The sequence below is a fragment of the Ursus americanus genome, chromosome 6 (genome assembly GCF_024610735.1).
Source record: "Ursus americanus isolate L20-20 chromosome 6, mUrsAme1.1.p, whole genome shotgun sequence".
In the NCBI taxonomy this organism is placed as follows: domain Eukaryota; kingdom Metazoa; phylum Chordata; class Mammalia; order Carnivora; family Ursidae; genus Ursus; species Ursus americanus.
Window position 1 is genome coordinate 17,510,985 of NC_142132.1, and position 26,625 is coordinate 17,537,609.

Consider the following 26,625-nt stretch of genomic DNA (forward strand, 5'->3'; position numbering starts at 1 on the left):
GAGCAAGAGGCTCTTTTTGTAAAAACTCTTCCCTGGAGTACTCCATACAATGTTAGGTACAATGATGTGGTACAGAAGAAGTCTTGCATAACAATTTGCCCTTTTAATCAAACTTTTCAGAAGGCAGCAAAAATGATTAGAAAAGTAATTTCAGCCTCTTCTGCTTTCTATTTGAAGTGACCATCATTAACCTCGGTGGACGGGTCCCGATTGGAGGGAAAGGGCTCAGTAAGTTTACAACCACAGGCATTTTGCTCTCGGGCTGTTGGGTGAAGGAAAGTACTGGCCCAAGGCATCCTCAGGGTCCTTTCCCCCTGTCTCAAGCTCTGTGCCTTTCCTGGAGTAAGCCTGCCAGGGTTTCTAAACAGTGTAGGTAGGAACTCTCTATCATAAACTGGAACCATATTTGCAAGTGTGTGTCTACAGTCAGCTAGAGAACTTTCACAATGTCCCAAATCAAGGCTGGGTAATTGCCTCTGGAGCTTGGCACCACTTCCCTTTTTATGAACAAAACAACCTCAGCAATTATGGGAAAAAAGCAAAACCAATGCAAATAAACCAAGTCCGTTTATCTTTTTCACCTTAAACATTAAGAAATACAGTTCTTTTTAAAGGCTTAAGAAACTTAGAGGCCTTTTATAGGTCCCAATACTTATGCCCCCTTCTTCTACTTAATATGTTTCTTACTAATGCTTGTAGAATCAACCCCAAATTAGAGATCTTGAACTTTTAAAATACTTTATGTAGTTTAATGCAATGCTTCAATCTGAAATGACAGCAGTAAATACCATGCAGAAAAGTTCAAGGTAGGTACCATTTAAGATAAATATTTCTCTAAATTCCAAGTTTTCATCTTTGGAAATTAACAGAGAGACAGAGCTCAAAGAAATTTCATGTATTACATATCCTATGTAATTTGAAGATAATTCAATGAGTGGAAGATGAATTTAGAACTTTTAGTCAACTGATTTACTTTGCAACATTTGCTTTCTGAGACCAACTCAGATTGAATAAGATTATTTTTTAAAAAATTGAATCATCAAACTTTCTTTAAAGGAGGTTAGAAGTAAAAATTTACCCCCCAAAATGAGACTAACTCTGCCATCCACAGGCATGCTTTCAGACGTTTAGAGAGTTTTCTCCTAAATGTGTTTTCTTCCAGATCTTTATTAAAATGCAGGGAGTTAAAATTTGGCAAGGTTTATATAAACCAAAATTATAACTTACTTGTTCTTTTGATAGTTCCTTTGTTCATTCATTCATTCATTCATTCATTCATTCACCTACTCTTTCATTCGTTCAAACATCTCCTGGGTGTCCATTCTGTCCCAGCAGCTAGCAAGGCACAAGGGATGTAAAGTAAAATAGGTTTCAGTCCCTGCCCTTGACCTGCAGAAGGACTGTGGGTGCCATAGAAAAAAGCAAGCGAGTAGGACACTGAGCTATGGGGTGGGGATGGGAGTGGTACCCGACAGTTGACATTAAAATAGATAAGCCCTTTTCAGTTTGTGATCAGGGATGCCTAGTTGCTCAGCAGGAGAGACTGAAGAGCACAGGTGGTCCCAGAAAGGCTCTGCAGGTACAGAGCCCCTGAGGGCCAGGGTAGCTCCCGTGTCTCCAGGTGGCATTCGGGAAAGAGTAACTGTGGGACTTGGGGTTCACTTTTTGTACTTCCTCTGGGATGCTGAGAGGATAATGTGATCATTGCTTTTTTCAATCATCATTTGCTATTGGGAAACTCCCTCTGAACATTCTTTACACTTTCCACAGTAGAGGTGCCTTGAGCTTTCTGTCAGTTAAGTTTTTATTTTAAAAAATCGCCTAAAATTTTAAATCTCTTGGCATTAAAATTGCCAGCCATTTTAAATTCTCCTTAACTTCAGAGGAATTAAATGAATGACACTCTATTCAGGAGACAGGAAGACACACATCCCTTCACTTACACATTTTTTGCTACTTCCTTCTATTTCACGTCCATGTTTGAGCGCTTAAGTTACCAGACGTTGGGAATCAAAGTGAGAGAAAATAGAAAATATTTCTATTTGCTAATGGTATTTCGCTTGTGATAGTGAGAGAAGCAGCTATTCATCAAACATTTATTGAGTGCATAGTATGTGCCAGGCACCAGGCTTACTGACGCGGTGACAGAGATGAAAGCCAGTCCTCTCTCCAGGGACTCGCGGTCTAGTGGAGGAGATGGGCAGGGACCCAACCAGGCCAGTACAGCAAGGGTTCCCACAGTGCTATGTGCAGCCCACTGGAGACTCCAGAGCTCATTTTAGGCAGGACAGAGATGATTATATTTTATTTTAAATATTTATAACCACTCAACATTTTATATAAGATATTAAGTTATGCACTTAATATGTAAAAAAAAAATACATAACTAGCACATCTGAATAATGATTACATGGGTAATTCTCCGTGTAATAAAGCTTAAGTAGGTACTTCAGATTAAGCAAGAGTGTGCCAACTTAAAGAAAAATAGCAATAGGGGTGTTAGGCAGGTAGGGCCAAGACCAAACCTATGACGGTACGCCTCAAATCACTGACGTTTGGGAAATAATGCAGATCGATGTGGATAAATCAAAAAGGAGGCCATTTTACAAGAGTTGGAATCCTCATCGTATGTTCCCTGGCCTGAAATAAGATGCCATGAAAGAGGCATATACTTCTAGGAGAGCACAGGGAAGGGAAGAGCACTATACGGCCTGGGGGATGCAGAGGGCTTTCCAGAAAGAGGAGACTGAGGGTGAGAAGAGGTTATGTTGAATGTAGAATGGTTGAATCATACGTTTGGATGGAACCTGAGGGATCATCTTATACTGTCTGTAATTAACTATAAAATGCTTCTGTATAGATAGTGTGACAGAAATGTGTGTTAGTTAGTTTTAATCCATACCCTCGGGTAGTCAGTTTATAATTGAAGTGGCCTAATGGGAATACATACTTCAGGGGTGTTTAGTTCACATTTAAAAGACTAATGAAAAGCCATCTTCCAGAGGCAGCTACTACAAGTGTGGCAGCTATCTTTATCTTATTAATTAGTTACTCTTAATTAGCATAACTAATAATTATTAATGAGGGCATTAGAAATGGCATTGAAGCTATGTGGACCGGCTAGAAATCTTGTCCTTGGCACTCCCATAGCCTGCATGGAAAGGGCATCGGAATCTAATGATCCTGGAATGGTGTCTTCGACTCAGGGTAAGTAACTGAGTTACTTAGAGGAGTCTCTCACCTGACTCTGACTAGAAGGTTATCCAAGTCCTATTGCTGGAATAGTCTCATAACCACCTCTAGTGATCCTTTCAGGCAAGTTGCTGTCAATGTGGTCTCCCATCAGGACAGAGGACAGGGACTTCATTGGGCCCATAGGACAAGACGGATGCTGTTTCTGTGCCTGCTTGTGAACACATGCTTCTAGGTGGGGCAGAATTCAGTCTGAGATTTGCCTTCATTTTGACATATTACTTGGGAAGCAGGCATAGCCCTCAACTACCTCCAACTCATCTGTCTCCCACTGTCTACCACTATCTACCATGAAAAACCTAGTAATCATGAAAGACCAAATTTGTTAGAGTCAGATCTAACTTAAACTCGCTCTCTCAGAGAGGTTAAGGGATTTGCCCAAGGTCACAGAGCTAGTTAGTGTTAGAGCTAAGTTTAGAATGTAGGGCTCCTTATTACCATCTTCCTGGTCAACCAGTAGTTGTTGACCAGGCATGCTCATCCCAGTCATCTGCAGAACTTTTAAACCATGCACATACTCATGCCCAGCCGAGGAGAATATAATTCTGTAGAAGATCCGGCAGTAGGGGCACAAGTATCTATGTTTTCTAAAAATCTGTGCAAGTTACTCTCGGATGTACACACACAAACTCACACATACAAGTGAGAATCACTGGACTATCCCATGATACTAATAAGTACGAAATGTGCATAATTTCTACGGACCTGGCCCTGTGCCAGGTGCTTCGCATGCTCTATATTATTTTATTTATTTGTTGGTCTGTTTATTTATTATGTTTAAGTAATCTCTATACCCAATGTGGGGCTCAAACACACAACCTCCAAGATCAAGAGTTGGATGTTCTACCAACTGAGCCAGCCAGGCTCCCTTATATTATTTTATTTTTATAAGAAATCACTGAGTAAGATATCCTTAGCATTTTCCAGATGCAGAAATTCATGCTGAGAGAAATTAAGCAAATTGTTCAAAGTGACAGCTTATAAGTGGCAGGACTGAGATTCCAACTCAGGTTTGCCTTTCTCCACCAATCTGCTCTAACCCACGATGCCCTGCCACACGTCGTGGGACATAACATTGCTGGGAAGAATTTCTCAGCAGGGGTCACAAACCCACAGGTAAGAGGAGGATGACATAAATGAACAAAATGGGCCAGACAGGAACTGTGGTGAACTGGAGACCACGTGCCCATCTAAAGGGCGCTGAGTTTTAATTGCTGATGGCCAGTTGGAAGGTTTTAAGAGCGTGCAGAGCAACTAGAACTCTCCCACATTGTTATGGGAACGCAAAATGGGTCAGCCACTTTGGAAAGGTTCTTATAAAATTAAACATATACTTACAATATGACCCAGCAATCCTACCCCTACATATTTGCCCAAGAGAAATAAAAACCGATGTCCACAGAAAGATGTGTACGCAGATGTTCAGAGTGCCATTCTTTCTATTAGTTCCAAACTGGAAGCAACCTACATCTTCATGAACTGGTGAATGGATAAATACATCGTATTAAATCTCTACTATGGAGCATTCCTCAGCAAGTAAAAGGAATGAAATAGTAACCCACACAATGACACAGATGAATTTCCAAAGCTTTATGCTGGCGGAAGAAGGTACACGCCAAACACAAAATACTGTATAATTCCATTTACATGAAATTCTAGAGTAGGCAAAACTCTGCCGTGAGAAAGCAGATCAGTGGCTGCCTCTGACAGGTAGGAGGGAAGGGAACTGAGAGCAAAGGGCCCAGAGGAAACTTTCTAGAGCAAGAACGCTGTTCTGTCCTCATGTGCTGTGAAGGTTACACAAGTGCACCCAAACTCATCAAACTCTAGTGTATGTAAGTGATGCATTACTATATGTAAGCAATACCCAATAACAACTGAAAAAACAGAACAAAACTGCAGACAAAAAAAAAAAAAAAAAAAAACCAAAACCAAAAAACAACCCACAAAAAAAAACACAAAAAAACAAAAACCCCCCAAAAAACCAAGAAAAGGAAAAAAAGTTCTGCAGGCCACTTATGGCCCACAGCCTGCAGTTTTCAACCTCTGGTCCCAGTAGAGAGGTTCCGTTTCAGCTGCCCCCTGAGGAAATACAAAAGGTGACAAGAAGTCATCCGTCATCCTCCCCAAGGCTGGGCTCAGGAAAAATGGTGAAGTTTTGTGTTCATCCCCTTCCTCCACTTCTCCTCCTTTGTCAGGTGCAAAATGCTTCCATGCTGCCCCCTGGCTGCCCGGCACCTCCTACCACGGCGCCCCACTCTTGTCTCCTTCTGACGCAGCTCCAGAACCACCCTTCCCTTCAGCCCTCCTCCCAACCGGCTTAACTCCGAGCTGCTCCTCAGAGCTCCGTGCGAGGCCGAGGCAAACTTCACCTGCTTCACACACCATCAAGGACGTGCCACGGGTGACACTAAGTCACCACGAAGGTACTGGCATTTGACAAAGACGCTGCATGAAACCCTAAGATGAGGGCAGTTATTTCCTCTCAGTCAGGGAATACTTGGGGAAAAGGGGGCTATTTCTGGAACCCTCCACATTTATCTCTGCCACAGAGTGGCCTGCCTGCTTTGTTTATACACACGCTGTGTCGCCAACATTATCATGCACCACCTTTAAATGGAGAGTGTAGGACGGTATGAGGACACCTCAGTATGCATTTATCAAAACTCACAGTGCTCTTAAATATCAGGCTGGGCAACTCTAAGACACAGCAGATGGAGCCCTTCTGTTTCCTGAAAAACCAACGAATGCCAGCCCTATGCCGCTGAGCTTTCCCGAACTTCTACGAAGGCCCTAATGACTCGATTAAAAAAGACAAGATGGCAACAGTATCAAATTGACTACAGTAGCACAAGCTATCATGTGAAGTTAAAAAGAAAAAGGCAGGACTTAACATTTGTATTAATGCCACATAAAGAAAAATGTGAACATATGAATGAAGACTAAAAAAGAAGAAGAAAAGATCATTGTAGGTGTATTGGGTTCTGAGTGATTTTATTTTCCTTTTCTTTTTAAAAATGTTTTCTTTTACTTTGATAATACTATCTGTGGAATAAACACAAATCAGAAGAAGAAAAAGAAATCACCCAGACTGGATCACAGCCAGCAAGGTGTGCTGACCTGTCACTCAGCAGTTCGTGTCTGTTGACTGTTCACACTTCCTTCTCCTTACACATTTGAAGGCTAAGGGATTTTGAAGTAGAACCATGCCAGTTATACGCAAGAATTTCATCAACCCTAAGTCATGCTGATGAGGACAGCAGTCTCTTTTCAGGCTGGCTGCTAAGCATCCCCATTCACAAGTGGAAAGAAGAAAATCCAGAGAACTTGATTAACATGGCAGGTGGGTACCTAGAAAGAACCCCAGTGCCAGAGAGGACTTTTACTTGGACATTTTTAAAAAGATTTTTAATTATTTACTTATTTGAGAGAGAGTGAGTGAGAAAGAGACCACAAGATGGGGAAGGGTCAGAGGGAGAGGCAGACTCCCCACTGAGCAGGGAGCATGATGTGGGGCTCCATCGATCCCGGAACTGGGACTCTAGGATCACGACCTGGGACTGGGACTCTGGGATCATGACCTGAGCAGAAGGCAGATGCTTAACTGACTGAGCCACCCGGGCGCCCCTTGGAAAAATTTTTTTAAAAATGATATCTTGGCAAGACACGTGGTTAATACCTTTTCTCCCAAAGCAAAACTGGATTAAAAATTTCAAGTCCTATTAAAGCAAGATTTTGCCTTAAAAACAAACAAACAAACAAAAAAGGTAGCACCATGCCCAGGCCAGTTTCAGTCAATGTTGTGAAGACTGATTTCAGTCCATCCCACTCGGATATGTGACCTCCTAAAACCCTCCAGGATCTAGCTCCAGGACTTTACCCCTATACCGACCTATTCCCAGAGAAGAATCTGATTATGTCACACTGGTGCCCATGCAGCATCTGAAGAGACGGCCAAGCCTAATGATTAAGAGAATAAGCTCTATAGGGAGGATTCTTGGGCATTCGCTCAAATGGTATTTTTGATGGCAAGGGGCTCCTAAGGAAAAATCCCACCTTCTGGTGGAGTAGGTCTGTTCTGCCTACACACACCTGTACTCGCAGTACCTTTCAGAATCCTTGGGAAAACAATGAAAGTAGGGATGTTTAGGAGGAAATAAGACCTCGTAAGACAAAACTCATCAATGAGTTACATGAAAACTATGAAAGAACATGGCCTTGGGGCGCCTGGGTGGCTCAGTTGTTAAGCATCTGCCTTCGGCTCAGGGCGCGATCCCGGCCTTATGGGATCGAGCCCCACATCAGGCTCCTCCGCTGGGAGCCTGCTTCTTCCTCTCCCACTGCCTCTGCTTGTGTTCCCTCTCTCTCTGGCTGTCTCTCTCTCTGTCAAATAAATAAAATCTTTAAAAGGAAAAAAAAAAGAACATGGCCTTTTAATAAGGTTCATTTTGCCTAGAGCACACAGTAGTTGTTCGATAAGGAATGATGATGGTGGGAAAAGGTGGACCATAGGTTTTCAGGCCATTACGACTTTGCCAAGCTTTTATCTCCCCAGTGGAGGGTAAAGATGGGAAGCAGATGACTGGGCAAAACTGCAAACATCGTGTGAGGTGACCCACATTCTATTGTTGAAAGGGGAACATCAGAAAATGAAAGGCAAAAATGGTAAAGCTGACAATAAAGAGCTGATTTGAATTATCTGCCATGCCTGCCTTACAAGATGCTACCTCCCTGTTCATGCTGTTTCCTTAGCCTGGAATCCCTTTTAACTTTGCCTGGGTAAATATTACCCCTCCTTCAAGGCCATTACAAATGCCATGTCATCTATGAAACTCAACCTGATTACTCCAAGCTGCCAATAATCTCCAGACTCCGGGAACTGTGCACTGAGGTTTCTGATTACCAAACATCTTGAGTTAGTACGTCTGCACTCTATCTCTTTCTGATTAAGGCATGAGTTTTCTGAAGGCAAGAGTCATCCTCCATCCTTATATACCCAGGAAAGTTCCTTTTACGTACCGTGAAGTGAATCACCACTTTCCTAATAAATGGTTCCCAGGGTAGGAGCATTAAGAGGGGAAATCAGTTCCTGTAGGTAAGTCATCATTATTGTTTGAGATTAACCTTTTCCCCAGGAGGAACAGAGAAGGGAAATGAGGGGTGGGGAAATGTGTGAGGATGCCTGGCCTATGGTAGATGGGCTTGTATGAGGCTGTCATGATGTCAAGCACAGACAGTCACGCCTTGTCTACAAGATGCATCAGTAGTCTCCATCAGTGAATAGAGATGCCACAGCGGACTTTCCCAGGCAGTATTTGGAATGACCCCCTAAATCCTGCCTCACTATATTACCGAGAGGGACACTTAAACCTCAAAGAAGATTCATCTAAAGAAACTGGCACATGGGATTTCATTTTCCCTAAGGCTTCCATGCCTTGTGTCAGTAAATCATCAATAATTAAATAGCAACAGTTAAAACAAGACCACCCAGGCATACAGGCCCAAGGGTTGAGCTACAGAAATGGTTTGTACGGTCCCGTTAGCTAGGGCAATTTTAAAGATCGCTCACAGTCTTCCAGTCTAAAATGGTGCCTGGGTGATGGCTCCTGATGTTGCATCTATCAAAGTACCCATTAAACTGCAATGAAAAAATACAAGATGATGATAATTTACAACACCAAATGGACACCATCAATTGCCAGAGTCTGGAAGGACTTTCTACCACTACAAAAAAATGAACGGGGCTAAAAAGTGTAACCAGTAGTCCACATTCCACAAAGTCTGCTACTGGATTAAAAAAAAATTGCAATGTCCATAAAAAGTAGAAACTGAGCAGCTGTGTCTCTTATGAGTGGATGTTGCAGCTTATGAGGTATTTGGACTGCTGTATTCATTCCTCTTTCTCCATGCTCCACCAGTAAGAAACTAGAGTTTCCAGGAAAACAATAAATCAACACTGAAGAGCAACAGGAAGGGTATGGTGTAAGGCACTGAACACTGGGAAGTGCCGTCTTCCTAAGTAAAGTGTGCCTGAGTGGGGTGGTGGAGGAGAGGGCAGTTGCGCATCCAAGGGCTGGACATTTCTCCTGCCAGAGTCATGGAGTAGGGGAAGAAGATTTCCCATTCCATTCCCAACAGACAGCCTGCAAGACAAAGGACAATTGCTAGACAGAGCTGAGCAGAGAAAGCTGCCAACCAAGAAGGTCCAAGAAGAGGTTTGCAAAAGTAACCAAACCAAATGAAAACTCAAAACGGCATCTTAAGAGTCAGAGGAAGACTGCGATTCTTTATAGATTTCCACATCATAGACTTATCCTGAAAAAGTTCCTTGAAGATATGTCTCAGCTGACCACAAAATTAGATTAAGATGAGGGACTCAAGAATGGCAAAGTCACAAATGAGAGAAACATTTATTCTCCTCAAGGATATTGCCCTGAGAAATTAATATAATCTATGAACGCAGACACACAGCATCAGGGTATAGCAAGAGCTAGAAAAATCCTACGTGTTTAACATAAAAAGGAAATAATCCTGTAAGAGAATATTATGCAACCATTATAAATAAGAATTACAAAGAGTTTTTCTTGGCATAGGAAAATGCTTTCAATATAAACTTAATGTAAAGAGTGGGATATAAAATTGGGTATGTTGTACGGTCTCAATTATATAAATAAAATACACAAGAAAATTCATAGAAAAAGCTTGGAATGAAATATGCCAAAACTTTACAGTTGCTACGTTTCACCACAGTGATTATGGGTGGCTTTCTCCCTGTTTCTTGATAAACTTCTTCTACTAAAAAATAAGGTGTTTTAAAAAACTTTATTAGAAAAGGTTTTTTAATTAGGAAAAAATACAATTATGAAGAAAACGTGGAATCAGAAATATGTGTAAGATAATAATATTAAGTGAGAAAAGCAACATAATAATCTACGTGGATCATGACTGAAAGAAGGGAACACTTGTATCAAAGAGGGTAGTTTGTTCCAAGGTGGAGGGATTAAATATGATTTTTTCCTTTAAGAATTACCTTTATTATTACTATTTTGTGTTTATAGCAAAAAATGTGATTTAAAGAGTGCCCCGAATAACATATGTTTGTCACATCCTCAGAGTGGTGGCATCACAGAAAAGAAACCTTTCTGAGGGGGCGCCTGGGTGGCTTAGTCGTTAAGCGTCTGCCTTCGGCTCAGGGCGTGATCCCAGCGTTCTGGGATCGAGCCCCACATCAGGCTCCTCCGCTGTGAGCCTGCTTCTTCCTCTCCCACTCCCCCTGCTTGTGTTCCCTCTCTCGCTGGCTGTCTCTCTCTCTCTGTCAAATAAATAAATAAAATCTTAAAAAAAAAAAAAAAAAGAAAAAGAAACCTTTCTGAGTCCAGCAACTACTTTAGATCTAGCCACAGTTTCCTAAAGACTACTCAGGTTCACGTTCATGTTCCAACCAATTACTATTACCACAACTTGGGCTAAGCCCCTGGGGGCAGGGCCTTTTTCTGGCTTACACTCCATCTCCAGACTCCATCTCCTATGCCCACAAAATATTTGGTGATGAACACATGAATGAAAGAAGGAAAGAAAGGCTACTCTACTTCATAGGTACAGCCTTCAGTAAAAAGATCCTTTGCAATTCGTTCAGTTTTTACACTATCTCCAATGTTGAAAACTACAAGGATGCTTTGCTTCAAGAATACTCATCATTCATCATAGATTACATGCTCCATGGAAATCCAGTTGGAGCCAAAACCTGGTGCCATGTTTTTATTTCTCTTTTTCCATTTCAAAAGGAAAAGCTGTAGTTAATTCTAATTTTCCTGCAGGCAGAAGGAAGGGGAACTTTTTATGTATGGGAAAGAATGGCACCCCCCCAGCCACCTGAGGACAGTTCCTCCCAGGAACACCTGTTTGCTCCAATTGAAGCCTGTCCAAGTTGAGTCCTGGGGATTGGGAGCTTGCTCTTCAAATGTCCCACCATTCTACAATATTTATTCCCCACCTGTCTGATGGCCGTGATAGCTTGGGAATGCTCCAGCCAGGGAAAGCTGTTTCTTGGCCCTGACATGGCAGAGCTAACAGCAGCTAATGTGCACCCAGAATCTGGTCCGAATCCAGTTGCCCCAGACTTTAAAAATGCCTTTTTTTCCCCCTCCTCCTTTTCACAGTCTACTAGGCTTAGCAAACCTTCTTAAGGAGGAGGTAAGTAATTTTTCATTTTCATACCAACATGTTGCAAAACCAAGCTATACCTTTACCTCTTAAATCTGATTTTTGGGTTTTCTACTCTTGGTCATATTAAATAGGTGCCCAATACTAAAAATGAAGATTAGTACATTATTTTCTCCAGGAAGAGAAATATTAAAATCCAGAAGGTAAAACGTAATAAAGACAATCTTAAGCACATAATTTAACATGTAATTCAGGGAAAGAAAAAGATGCCTACATCAAACTCCACTTATAATAGTGAAATAATGTTTATTTAAAAAATTCTAGCCATGAGAAAACTGTACATTTGAAAAGCTTACATAAAGCCTTATAAAATAAGAGACCTTTTATCTCCTCCACATCCATGAGCTTGAAAATACTTTATCTATGCAATTTCAAGGCACATAAAAACCTCAGTGAATAAATAAAATGTTCTTTTTTTCTTTATACAGAAGCTTTAAAAATTATCCATATAAATAGCTTGGCCTTGAACAAACAGATTAAAAGACCTAACAGGCTATGGTTTCAGATCATGTATACAGAATAGAAAATGAAAGCTTTTCTTTATTGGTTGGGCAAGTTTTCTACTAACTAAATTTCTACAATCCCATTCGACGAGAAAAGTTTAATTGAAATATATGAAAAAATTCAGTGTTTTAAAGCGAAACACTTTATTTTTTTTTATCAACTAATATGCCACAATAAAATAGTCACTGTACTCTGCCAATATTCTTTGCATCTATTTGTGAAATACTCAACATGCAGTATAATTTCAAAGGACATAAAATTTTATAAATATGTGATTTTAGTCAAGTGCATGAAAATTCTCAATCTCTCTCTAAAACTGGGGTACAAAATGTGAAGAGGTTTTTCATGATTGTTTAGAAATTGGATTATTTAGGGGATTTTGAGCTTGTCTTATTTGCTTGAAGAAAATCTTAAACTCCATTACAATTAAAAAAAAAATTCTCAACAAGTCTTTGGATCATACTTATTTTATGAGCAGGCACAGTTACATGTTGTTCGTTAACTTCCTATGTGCCCTCAACATGGCGGTGGCCAAACAGTTTTTTCTAACACCAACCCCCAACATTCTAATTCTGTAGCTGGGAGTTACAACCTTGAAGCTGCCATAGAAAGGGAAACAGCAAACCCCACACGTGGGTTAAGAATCGGGCAGTAACTTTCAGGCCCGGATACCTGCCACCTCCTCTCTATAAAGTTTCCCTAACCACAGGCCCCAGAGATTTCTCCTTCCTGTCCTCGTGCCCTGCATTTATCTCTCACTTACATACAGCACAAGTTATTATATGTATTGTTGTTTCTTACACAGAAAACATTAAATATTTGCTTTTGAAGATGCTGTTGCTGTTACTGTTAGAATGCTGCTAAGAACATGGCTTCTGTGGCTAAAACCAGGATACTGGGCCAAGTTCTGCCCCACCGGGGTGGATGACCTTGGGCAAGACTCAACTATGGCAGGTCTCGATGATCTATAACATAAGGATAATAGTGGCAATACCAATCCACAGAATTCTTTTCAAGATTACACTAAATGAAATAATGTATGTGAATGGGCCCCACAAATCCTAAGGCCCTGTATAAATTTTAATTTGCTGTGATTGTCTTTCAGGACATATTTTTGACATATGATCTGATTTCCTGGGGAAGATACCCTGCAAAGTTTCTTGTTAAACTTTTGTGGAAACTTCAAAATAAGTGTTTCTTACAGGTCAACACATTTCAAATATGTGAGAATAGCAAAGTAATTAAGTGGTATTTAGTGAGGGAATTGTAGCAGTTTTGTAACCATGTCCCATTTCTCAATTCTTTGGAGTTGGTTGTGGATTCTTGAAAACTTTGTGGAAAATCCCCAGAAAGATACATATGCATACATATGCAAACATTTTCAGAAAATTCTGGTGGTTCAGAGACTCTGGGAAGCCCACTTCAGGGTAGGGTCAACTGCCCTGTGGCTTGAAACAGAGAGTGTGATTTCATGAGAATACCTGTGGACCTGATTCAGACACCTTTAACTGGCTTGGTAATTAAAAAGCTGATAGTTTTTTTTTCTTCATCGTCATAAAATCATTAAGGTATCAGAAGTAGAAAGCAGAGTCCCTTTTTTCCTAGGTAAACAGTAATTTTACAGGAGACTAGAGTGCTCTTCTTTCATAAATTGCAAGCCTCTTCAACACTCCTTTGTAAATTTTTGGCAAAATTTATCATTCTCTCATTTTCTCCACTGATATTCATACTTTAGTTCCAAAGTTCTTTACATAACTTTGCAAAGAAGTCACTAGCTTTTTAAATAGGGAATTGAGGGTAAAAAAACGGATGATGCCTCCTCTCGTTTCAGTTCTATCTTGTCCAAAAACGTTAGAGACAATTTAAAATAAAAAAATAAAAACAACCTCAATTAATACCAGCAAGGTGGCCAACTTTTGCAGTTTAAGAAATATTTTAATTATACTTTTGGATATTGACTATATTTTTTCCCCAGTGTTTTTTGTTTTGTTTTTCCCCCTTGAAAGCAAAGAATTCTTTCTTAATACCTAGATGACAAACTCTCAAGATGTACACAGTTGTTTCTTATTATGGCTTCCCTGGAAAACATTTCTGGGAAAGCACAATTCCCAGCCACTTACTTTGTTTACAACAGACAAAACTGCTTGTGTGGTATAAATAGGAGTCTGTCCTTAAACACTGCTGGAAAATAAAGTGCAACCATGAAAAGGAGCCATTTCCTGCCTCAAAGGTGGCTTAAAAAAATTCTTAGCTACTTTAGGAACAGCACCAAAGCATAAATAATAATTATCAATCACCACACAATAAAAGACTAATTTTACCCAAAAAAAAGGGGGGGGAGAGAGAGAGAGAGAGGACAACAACAAGCTACATATTCCAGAGATGCCCTCAGAATTGTCAGCATTGGAAGGTTTTCTTCTCCCGCAAGATTATGAAACCCCCTTTTGTCCTCCTGCATTTGTGATGTATATCTATAACTCGTTCTTGTTTGTGCAGATAAGCCTTGCCTTGTCTCCCTAACTGCACTTTCAAAAGAAGATTCACAGTTGTTTGACTTTTGATCTGGGTCGCAGCTAGCTCGACCACCTGCATGTGCATGAGCTGTTACTGAGCTTGCTTTGTCCCATCTTACAACACAGCGAGCCTTTTAAAATTGATGTCTGAATACACTAATTTACAATGTGAGCGTTCAAACAAAAAAATATGGTGGTGGTGGTGGTGGTGGTGGTGGTGGCGGCGGCGGCCACAGCAGAAGGGGGAGATTTGTGAAGAGAGAAGGCCTGACGCTCGCTTTATAAAGTTCAGACATTGTTCACTGCCTCTGGCATTTAATGAAACAGATGGCCAAAGGCCTCCCTCAGCTTACAATGGAGCAGACAGTGGTGTGATGGTGTGGGGGCCTGGAATTGTAAAATGTTGTTTGGTGATGGTATATGTTAATAAATAGCCATTTACAAGGGGGGCCGAGGGCTCCATTACTCGTTTATAAGGAAGGCCTAGGGCTCCTTGCGTCGAGTTAACAGCTCAAGGCTGCGTTCAAAGAAGGCATTGATGGTGAAGGTGAAGTGCAGCCTTCACACTCCACATCGCGCTAAAGAATGGCACGTATCCTGGGGAAGAACGGAAAAATCATAAAAGAAAAGTAATTCAAGAATTAGGTCAAATTGTGGCTCACAACCAAGGAAAATATAAGATGCTTTTCTATTGTGATTAAATAATGGACAGAAATATTCTGTTATTGTGACGTTCCTTATTTTCTCTTTCAATAAGCATGTTTACATTGTCACCAAAGTGCAACAGATAAAAATCTGCAGGAAACCCACAGGAACCTACACAGCAACTGTGAAACTATTCTTAGCCATTCTCCCAAGGATTATTCACTGATCAGGCCTACGCCAGGGTAACCTGACCCTGGGCTGAATGCGACGGGGTTCCTGACTGCGAGTAGCTTACAGTCTAGACCCGAGGACCCTGAAGAGAACCGGATATACAGAAACTCCTCATTCACTTCCAGGTGGGGATGTGCCCAGGAGCTGTCACCACCTCCCCAAAACCATTCTTTCCAGGGCCCATCTCTGCGGCAAGAAAGGCTCTGCCTGACCTCAACGGAAGGTTAGTTTCACCCTTATAAACCACTGTGAATCCTCTGATCGTGTTTCCTGCTTTGCTCTCAGATAGGACATTTACCACCTGTCTGGATGTCTGTACAGGAGTCTGTTCAAAGTCTATGCTTTGGCGGTTACTAAAGGGATTCCCTGGTTTTGTTTTATTTCTCTTACACTTGGCTTTCCTCCCCTATTTGTTCAGCTGGTTGCACAATGTGGTGGGGAGCTATATAAAATCCTTTGAGGGATGAGGTAGGGCGTAAAAAAGGTCTAGAAGAAAGTTAAGATGTGTAAGCATATAACAACAAAAGACAATGCGAAGCAGAAGATGTTAATGCCTTGTAGGAAGTACAAACTCCTGGGAAGAATCAGGGCCAAGACAGATCATTTCTGGCTGAGAAACTGATAAAGGCTTGACAGACAGAGTGGTATTCCAGGTGAGATACAGAGTACAGATAAAAGTTTATCTAGAACATTCTGAAGATACCATCTGTTGTTTTTGCCTACCCAGTATCTATTCCCCCTTCCAGTAAAAGCGCCTGGATATTTCTGAGGAAACTATGCTTTGTCTATTCTCAAGCTGAATGTCCATCCCCTGCATGAGGTCCCAGGTCTAAAATGGCCAATTGTAGAGTAATGGGATTTTTACCCAACCAGAGCCAAACCAGAACCAATAAGACTTCATGCTATGATTTCTATTGGAACTACTGGGGGAAAAATGGTTATGTTCAGTGGGTGTCACTGAGAGGGCTGGCAAAAACCGTCTCCACAAGGAGAAACCCACGCACAAGAGAGCCAGGTTGGGAGATGGAGAGAGCCAGACCCTGTCCTGATGCTGCTGTTAGAACCTTAGATTCCATTGTGTTTTAAGTTGCTTCTGCCCTGGAAATATTCAGTTACACGTGGCACTATATTTCCTCTTTGTAGCTTACAGCTAGTTTGATCTGGGTTTCTCTCATTTTCATCCAGAAGATTCCTGACTATAATGGGTGGGAGAAGGAGGATATTCAGGAGGAAGCAAGAGAAGACGAAAAGGTATTGGGTTAGTGAAGGGTTAGGGCTAGCTTTGGGGATGGGAGGTAGTGAACTTTAGTAGGGACATAGGTCTATCCAACCGGAGTAGGAGCAAGGGACGCTAGAATGTTCACTGAAAGACCTTAGCGCTTAGACTAAGGAGGATATGTGTCAGCAGGCAGTGGGGAACCACAGGAGGAAACAGTGCTAGTTTTGCACTCTGGAAGATAAACTGGCCGATAGTATTTAGAAGAACATAAGAGAAGAAGAGGCAAAGAGACCGACCAGGAGGCTCCCCTGTCTAAACAGTCCAGAGAGGGATGGACTGTCATTTGGGAAGACTGACCTTGGACAATCTCTCTGCTCTGGGCAGCACTCTGAGTACTCTGAGGAGGTCCAAGCAGCACTGTGAGGGTCACAGGGGAGGGACAGTGGTGGCACCAGTACTGAAGCAGGCATATTTTTATTTTTATTATTGCTAATTTTTCATTTTATAAAAATTACTGGGGAAATCTGGAAGTGGAAAAAAAGAGAATTTAAACAGATACATTTGAAATTCATCAACCTAAAATAACTATTAATTAACATTTTGATTTTAGTCTTTACCCCCAGGCTTTTTATTTTTAAAGCACTGATGATAATAATCTACATTCTGTATTTATTGAAACCTTAGTATGTAACAGACACTGTTGTGTGTACTTTACATGTATTGACTCATGTAACCCTCACCACAATTTAGTTAATAGCTAGAAAGTGGCAGAGCCAGTGTGGCTGCAGAGCCTACCTCTTATCTACTGAGGCACATGCCTCTTGATGCATATGCAGGAATTTCATTTTGAATAATTTAACAAAACCAGGATTGCTTTTTCCAGTGAGGATAAGGCCCCAGTAATATAAGGTTAGATATAAAAATAAATATCCTCACAATGATACTTGCAGAATACTGGAGGTAAGGTAGATTACAGATTCATCTTTGCACACTGTCTGGTTAATGCCCCACAGTCTATGGTCAAAAATAAATCTTAAAGGACTCCTTAAAACCATACCCCCTCGGACGCCACTGGTACACAACAGCTCCCGTGTCTACAGAGACCAGACCAAGTGCCTTCAGCCCCATCTTACCTAGTGGGATCTGATCAGGCTTTTTCACTGCTTTCTAGAACAACCGTCTACTCATCCAGAAAGGTTGCCTGACTATCTGTGAGGCACAGTAGGAAAAAACAGACGCTGGAGGCAGACCACTTATGTATAGCCGGATGACATCTAATAACGGTTGCTTATTTCTCGAAATGGGAGTAATCATCTCCGTCTTCTGGGGTTGTCATGAAGATGAAATAAGATAATCTATAGTAAGTGCTTAGACTAGCGCCTGCTACCTAGGCTGTATCAGTGAGTGCATACATAGCAATGTTTTGTTAATAAAAAACACAGTAGAGTGCAGAACAATAGATCTTAAAATTCTGAATTTCCCAGAACAGTAAAATGTGGGGAGAGGGGAAGAAGGTGGGACATCTGACGCAGGACTGCCAATGTTTCTTACCAACTATTTTTCCATTTGCTGTAATAATCAACTTTTATTTTTTAAAAGATTTTACTTATTTATTCGACAGAGATAGAGACAGCCAGCGAGAGAGGGAACACAAGCAGGGGGAGTGGGAGAGGAAGAAGCAGGCTCATAGCAGAAGAGCCTGACGTGGGGCTCGATCCCAGATCGCCGGGATCATGCCCTGAGCCGAAGGCAGACGCCCAACCGCTGTGCCACCCAGGCGCCCCTAATAATCAACTTTTAAAGGGAATGGTTCACTACCACAATTATTTCACAGAAGAAATGGAATTATAACACAGATAGCATATGACAGTAACTATCTGTGTAATGAAAACTCATCAGTTCGTGCTCTTTCCATCTCAGCACCAGTTAGTGAAAACTGGCTCTTGGAACCTTTTGGTCCAGTTCATTCAAAAGAGTAAGCCAAGTTCATATCCTAATTCTGTGCCTTTCTGTGAACGTGACTACAGATAGTTTACTTTACTAAGCATAGGTATTCTCAACTGGAAAATGGGGATATGATGCTTCCTCCACAGGGTTGTTCTGATTCAAGGACTGAATCAGATAATGTGGACAAAGTATGGTCAGGGTCAGACACACTTAGGGCAGCTGGTAGAGTTGTCACTGACAGATAACTTCAGATGCTGTGTTTAAATGTCTGACACAGGACCAAAATTCTCTGTAGAGCTACGAGACTGTTGTCAAAGAGAAACACATATAAAGAAACCCAATGCCATTCTTTAGTTTGGTAAAAGCACCATCCACGTCAGCATTGAAGAGGTCACAGGAAAGTGGATAGTAATAAACTTACATATAAAGGACCAAGACTATTTTTAAAAATTCTCTTGGCAGCATTATTCTAATCTCAGATCCTAAATCTGTTAAATCTGAAGAATCTGTAGCAAATTATTTATTTATCAGAGAGGGAGAGTGCTCACGTGCACACAAGCAGGGGGAGTGGCAGGCAGAGGGAGAAGCAGGCTCCCTGCTGAGCAGAGAGCCTGATGCGGGACTCGATCCCAGGACTCTGGGACCATGACCTGAGCCGAAGGCAGATGTTTAACCGACTGAGCCACCCAGGTGCCCAATCATTTTATTCTTGAACGAATATGCACTTGATTAAAACCTGAAGAATAGCTTGGAGGTTAGGATTTTGCTATATTAATTTAAGGTTAGGGCCCATGTTCAACACTTGTAAAAACAGGCCAAGAAAGAGGAATTAACAGATAAACAGAGAAAAGCAAAAAAGCAAGAAAAGTGAAAATGTAAATGTTAAGATACTGCAAAGGAAGACATACTTTTCAGTGCATAAAAACTGAGTAAATTCTCAAGGATATCTTTCTTAAAAGTCCTGGAAACTCTGCTGTCGAATTTTTAGACATTGTAATAAGAATGATTAAAATGCAACCAAAGGTTTCCCAAGCAAAAGGAGAGGGGGCAGGGAGCGTGAATTTTCAAAGAAGATTAAAAAAAAACTAACACTGAGTTGTAGCATATTTCTTTAAGAATAAATTTGTTTACTAAAAAAATTTGTATTTCCAATGCTTACATTGGTCTGGTATTGCTATTTCTAGTATACTTACCCTTACGAATCATTTTGACAGTACGTTAAAATTTTCCAGATGTTTTACCTGTCATTCTACCAAAGCAACAAAACCATGTTTAAAAGGTAAAATGTGATAGCAATGACAGGTGGCAATTATTCCCCAGAGTGACTCAGAGGTAGCTCTTACAAAAATACAAGTATTAAATAAGAAAGTATGAATAGTGCTAGCTAGGCCAGCTGCCTTTAATACTATCTGGTTTGTTTATCTTATAGATTAGTTACAAAAGGCCTCTCACCAGCTACCTGCTTAAACAAGTTACCACATGCATGCTGGAAGGATAAACAAGAATTCACTTTGTGAAGGAAACATTCTGATTTGTTTTTTTAATTAAAAAAATTTTAAACAGCAGGGGCACATGCAGGTCGTGTGTGGGAGAGAGGAAATTATTTGATATTAAGGTGATCATATGGAAAAAGATGTTTAAAAAATACGACATACGCTGTTTCTTTCTGTAAGCCTTTTTCGCCAGCATGTAACATGCAGTCAATGAGCCAACATAAATTTGTAATGTGTCCTCCAAATTTATGTCAAAGGAAATCTCAAATCCTAACTATTATATTCCCAAGAAATCCTTCAGATACTTTTAGAAACAAATATACTACTACTGATAAATTATTCGCTCTTCAGAGGTAAAGAAAAAAAAAAAAGAATTACGAGGTCTTTTGTTTTCTGACTGAAAATCTCGCAAAGTTCTATCTTCGTTTTCCCTGACCGCCAGCTCTGTCTGCTCTAATAAGGCTTCCCAGTCAGCTGTGCAGGAAATAACACACACACAAACACACATATACACGCAAATACACCAAGAGCAACGTGTGAGGCGTTCAGCGCTGTTTGTGACGCTGTAAGACAAGCAGTTGTCATAATCACATTTTGTGAGAGTCAATGAAAAATTCATTTCTTTGGCCCCAGTCACCACATGAATGGCCATTTGTTTTGTGACCATTTTCATTATTATCTGAATAGCACTTTATTCCAAACTCTGTCTACAGAGCCAGGAAATGAGCAGTTTGTCCCTAGCTAGTTCTCCACCTTCTGTCAAGACAGAAGAAAAATTACTTTCCAGGAAATCAGTGATATCTGTGTTCTGATGTCAAGTTTCACTATTATAATTTCGAATGGACCAATTTTCTCCTTTGCTTTCTTTCTCTTGGTAATATAGTGTGGTTATGTGAAGAATAATTTATTTTGGTTGAATCAGCGGCTATCTCACTAAACTAGGTATGTCTCAATACTTTTTGCATGTTTAGCTCCTTTCAAAACTTGTTTATAATCCTATAAATCATCTCCTGCATCTCTAAACTTTTGAAACATATTGGTTTTATAACTATTTAAATGATATTTTCTATTGGTTGTTTTCCCGGCACCCTTTTAAATGACCAGTAAGCATTCACTGGAGTCGCAGAATCTTCAAGAGCTTCCTTGAGAATTAGGTAATTTTAGGAATTCCTCCGGGACTGTTTTCTTCTCTTTCCTTTTTATTTTTTTAGAGAGAGCACACAAGCGGGGGGAGGGGCAGAGAGGGAGGGAGAGAGAGAATCTTAAGCAGGTTAAACACCCCGCGCGGAGCCTGACTCAGGACTCAATCTCAACAACCCTGAGATCATGACCTAAGCTGAAATCAAGAGTCAGAAGCTAAACTGACTGAGCCCCCCAGGTGCCTCTCCCCCAGTACTTTATAAGCTCATATCCTCTAGCAGAGCGAAGGCAAGGATCAAAACGATTTCATCTGAGGATTCCCCAGGGCTTTGTACAGAGGCACTGGGTAGTTACTGAGGAAGTGAATAAGCAGAAAAAAGGAAGGGAGGAAAGAAGGAAGAAGGAAGGGAGGGAGAAAAGAAGGAAATAGTTGTTTTTTTTTTAAATCTCATGTGATGGTAATAAAAAAGTAAAAGCATGAATGGTGGTGGCTGCCACTCACTCATTTTTATTTCCCTATTTATTTTTGGTCAGTCTTACAGATAATCGGGTGGGTTTGTATACAGACTTTGGCACTGATAGAACATTCGTTTCACCTGTCTTCTCAAAAGACTAATCAAAACAAATAAAATGACCCAAATGAGGGGCCACGGCATGACATTTCCATTCCATATACAAAATTAAAAATGATCTAAATTTTAAAAATTAAAAGTAATCAGCAATCTTTCTTTTAAATAAATTAAGTCCACCACGGTTTAGTATTGTAGACCATTCCCAGTCATACAGAATCTACCATATGAAAATAAAGAACCTTATGTTGTATGGAGGTAAACACCTACATTGCACCTTGAGGATGCTAATTCCTTTTATACATTTGTGAAGGTGACAGATGGGCATGTGCTTTGATATTATACCTTTACTTAAATCAGAAGCAACTGTCCACACACAAGGTAGCTATGCAGTTTGGGAAAGAATGTGATCTCTCTTTTTGAAAGAAAGTCTCCCCAGTGCTGGAAGGGGATGCCATGTGAATGGGAGGCATGTAACAGCAAAATCAGAGCATTAAATTAAAGACTTTGGTACACAAAAGCTGGCTCCATTTCTCTAGAGACTGGTTTTCCAGGGAATAATAAAAACAATGAAGTGAAGAAGTTGATAAAATATTTCTGCCTTTTCCCAAGTCCAAAATAAATTGTATACCATGTGGGATAGTAATTAGAAACTAAACAAAACCACCACCTGCATTTGGTTCCCCAGAGACTCAGTTAGGTTACAGCATTGATTAAGAGTATCTGGATACCTTGGCTGATACCAAGATCCCAGTTGAGCTTTATAAAAAGCACAACCACAAATATGCACGGTTGGGGGGGGGTGTTAAGTGTTTCCTTGGCTCACCATAGCAAGGTGATGTCCACCTGGGGATTTTTATTTCTGTTCATACCCTAGACAGATCCCAAAAGGAGATGAGTCAGTGATTGACTGAGCTTGCCTACAAAGAGGATCCCAAGTAGATTTCCGTGCAGTAACTTCCCTCTACAGGCTTATGAAACAGGCGCGTTAGTCTAATTGCCCTACAGAAAGCCCGGTCAAAGGTTCCAGAAGTGTTTGTGCTTCGCCCTCTCTAAATGACTTGCAAATTTATTCAAACACAATATGAGGAGATGCTTTATTTGTTGAAATAACTGTCTGCAGTGTCCTGCACAAAAGGGTGAGGTACATCAAGCAGAAACATGGACAGAAATACATTGGTTTAGAAGCTCATAAATCCTTATTTGAATCTGCCAACCTGAAAGCCACGTAGAGCCCGAATAAACTATTTTTCCTAAATGCTACATCTGATTAAGCCATACCATTAAATGACAGCTGAACTTTAACATTAATATGATATTATTTAAATAACCGCATGATTTTTTTTTACACTAAAAATGATGAATGATTTCTGGACAGCTCAATTGACATAAAGCAGGAGGACTCTTTAATGAGATTTGACAAAATGGAGACATATGCAGAATATTCGTTACAGCTCACATCGCAGGGGCCCTCCCAGGGAAGCAATAGAGGACTTTTTTCCTTTTTTTCTTTTTTATTGTCTATAGGCACTGAAGCATTCCTTTCAATTGCCACTTCTCTGTGGATTTTGAGTTTTTCTAGGTCATTTACATATTACTCTTAAGCAGAGAATCTGGTGGCTTATGGTTCTGAATTGGGACAGTGCCTGCAGGAAAAGCAGGGACATGGGGAGTTCAGTCGGTGTTGGTTGGAAGTGTCCCGGGAACTTCGGGCTCGCTACTGATCAGCCTGATGGAGACCAAGCAACTACACCTTTGACTGGTTCTTGTGCCATCCATCGTGAACACAGCAAACACACTTCTAGCAAATTACCATATACAGATACGTGACCAGAAACGACTTTACTTACTCTAAAACAGTTGTCTCTGTAGTATCAATGCCAAAGGAGTTCTCCTTTAAAATTCCAATGAAGCTACTCTAGAGGCGATTCTCACCATTCCTCATTCACATGTCCAGCTACAGTCCCAAACTGAAGGTTATGCTAAATGATAATCTTATTTGGTAGGTTCTGAATGTAAGAAATTGCCATGCTGAATAAACCTACGTAAAAAATGGCTCTGATTTTCAGAACAATGAAAACATTTCTCACTTCCCTCCAAAAAATACAGAATATGGAGTATGATCCACTCATTCATTGATTTTCACACTCTCCCCAATATTTTCCACCAAACGTTAGTGACAGACATAAAACATTGACATTTGTTCGCTCGCACATGTGAATTCAGATTATTCAGATAATCTCTAGATTTTAAAAAGCATCTTTAAATATATGTAAAATTGAAATATTTCCCCCAAACAATGTTTCTGAAAGCAATGAAAACAAGGCAACAGAGAGAGAACACAGCTAACACCAAGTGTGCTCCTGATTCTGGCAGGCCTGCATTCCTTCTATAAGAAGGAGGCTATCGAAATAGAAAATAAAATCAGTCTGCTCCTGCCATGGGGACTTCCTCGGGCTATGAAAAAATACTTCATGTCTAACCCTAATTTTTTCCATAGCTTGAGGTAACCCCCCTAGCTCAAACCTTCTCTCTAATCTAAGTTACTCGGTATGTGTCCCTGTCCAAACAAGAGTTAATATCAGTGCTCTGTCATTTCAAAAGGGTCTTGACACAGGGTACTAAGAGCAGAGGCTCGCATGCCTGGAAAATGCCCCATCGCAACTAGATGAAAAACATCATTTCAAACAAGGGAGAGAGAGGAAGATGGGTCCCTACCTTGCTCTTACCTTCGCAACATCCCCGTCAGAACCCTGGAGCTTTTCCCCAAGTTAGCATCTGTTTCCCGAAGCTAGGAAGAGAAAAGCAGCGTTAACACAAAACAAGACTTCATGCAATTGGATCGTTTCGAAAGTGCACTGGCAAGCAGTAATTTTTTCATGGATGAAAATCCAATTAATAATAAATACTTAAATACATTAAATACATCTTGACACCTATACAATCTCTGAAAATTCTTAGATTTAGAAAATTACATGGAATAGATAATCCCAGGAGCATTAAACTGGATACTTGAACTGGCTATAAAAGCAAATATCTTGCAGGCTGACAAAGTTGAATATACATCTTGTAATTAAAATCCAATTTCAAATGTGTGAAGTCCTAGGAATATGAACATAAATGAAATAAACTGAAGGAGGAGGAGACATCATTATCTTTATAGCTTTCACTCTGAAAGACTTGACATACTCCAAAATCTCCCTCATGACCTTCTCAGTTATAGAGCTAAATAAAATACCTACCTGGGGGCATTCCGGGATGGGGAAAGAAAGAGTCAGCTTATTCTTTCTCTATTCCACACTCTTTTTTTCCTCTCCCCTTACTCGACATCCCTCATATGCCCTTGCCATTTTTATACACACTTACATCTATGCCATCGCTACGGTCTATGCGTATGCTGAAGGCCTTTTGTTTTACATCTTATCATTTCCCGAATTTATGAAAAAAACTGTATCACTTCTACTCACTCGTTCACGTGCACGCTGTATCTTTTCTCTGTCATGACTGAGGTTTTCCAACATCTCCTGGCCAATTTGCTCTGTGGAAAAGGAAATTTGAGTGAGGACAGGCGATGCTGGGTGGAAGTGAGAACCACCTTCACGAGTACCACAATGGCAGTGGGTGCGGAGTTCATGTTCAATAAGTGTACATTACATGTTTCGTATACTTGGAAAACACTTCATATACTACGAAAATATCTTGCATTTACCTACGTATCCTAGGTATGACTAGGTGAGATTTACAATTCAATCTATAGAACATGACCAACAAGGCAGTGATGACGGGGAGGTGGTAGGATTGGCCAACGGCCACCTCGGCCTATTTGTTATCTGCCAAGATGGAGAGCCCAGGTCCAGCAGCCTTCCTGTTATCTTATCATCATGGCATCCAGTCTCTGGTTTTGCAGGTTATAGCCAACGTTAATGAGTCTACTCTACCTCCCCCACTTTATTATTGCACTGCTTTGCGGATGCAAGCGAAACTCCAGTTAGAACAATTTTGATTTTAATGTATTTGTCCCACATCTACAGTCCTTGCACTCTCAACTACTGCGGCTTACTGCTAGTGGAACGCTCTCTGGGCTTGGAGCAAGGGCTCCTTTAGTGTGTTCTCAGCTGCAGTGGATACCTGAGTCAGGATGAACTTCACACATGGTTGAGGAGAGCTCCAGCTGCAGACAGAACTTCCATTTACACAGCAATGAGCAGGTTAGAACAGTGATTAAAAAGCACACTGCTGAGTTCCGACGAGGTTTTCCTCTGCCGCAATCATCCCATTTGGTTGGCACCGGTCGGCTTGCCTCCTTTTACGAGGCCGTAGGTATGTCCTAACCTGACAGATATGCAGCTGCCTTGAATAAATTTTTTTTTTCAGACTCACTCTCCATCACCTGGAAGGTACCTTATTCTATAAGAGAAGGATGACAAATCTGACTCGTAATGCTGGCGACCTATCTATCACATATCCACATTTCTTTCTTTTTTTTTCTTTTGTATTGTCTCTTTACCCACAACCTATACCAACAATTATCCCTGGCTTATAAATGTATTGAAACATTCAATAATCATCTATTATAACAATAGCAAATAATTTAATAAAGTCATTAGGAAATCGCCATAGTAGTTATTTGGCTCATGTATGTACACTAATGTACTTTTTAGACAGACATCCTAAAAACTGTGGGGCAGTGGTTAGGCCATATTGAGAACACAGGCTGGGAACTCACACTGCATGAGCCTAATCCCCCGGGCCGATGCTTACTGGCTGTGTGACCTTGCATGTGTTACCTAACTTCATCATGCCTTAGTTCTTCACCTCTAAAATGGAAAGAAGATCATTCTATGTTGAGAGGATGGGGTAAAGGTTAAATAATTCGGTTGGAATACTTA

General features: G+C 40.7%; 1 protein-coding gene across 17 annotated transcripts in view; it reads right to left on the minus strand.

Moving 5' to 3' along the window:
- Positions 1-26,625, minus strand: part of VTI1A (vesicle transport through interaction with t-SNAREs 1A) — a 358,597-nt gene that overhangs the window by 130,635 nt on the left and 201,337 nt on the right. For 12 of the 17 annotated variants that reach the window (XR_015724729.1, XM_045803126.2, XM_045803131.2 and 9 more), the window contains 2 exons: positions 25,204-25,274; positions 24,466-24,527 (listed from right to left, as the gene is read on the minus strand). Coding sequence is in view for 16 of the 17 variants with exons in the window: in XM_045803124.2 (XP_045659080.1) it covers positions 24,466-24,527; positions 25,204-25,274 (133 nt within the window). In the remaining variant the exon portion in view is untranslated. Of the gene's footprint in view, positions 1-24,454; positions 24,528-25,203; positions 25,275-26,625 lie in introns of all 17 variants that reach the window. The other 5 variants (XM_045803127.2, XM_045803132.2, XM_087862706.1 and 2 more) reach the window with 1 other exon arrangement.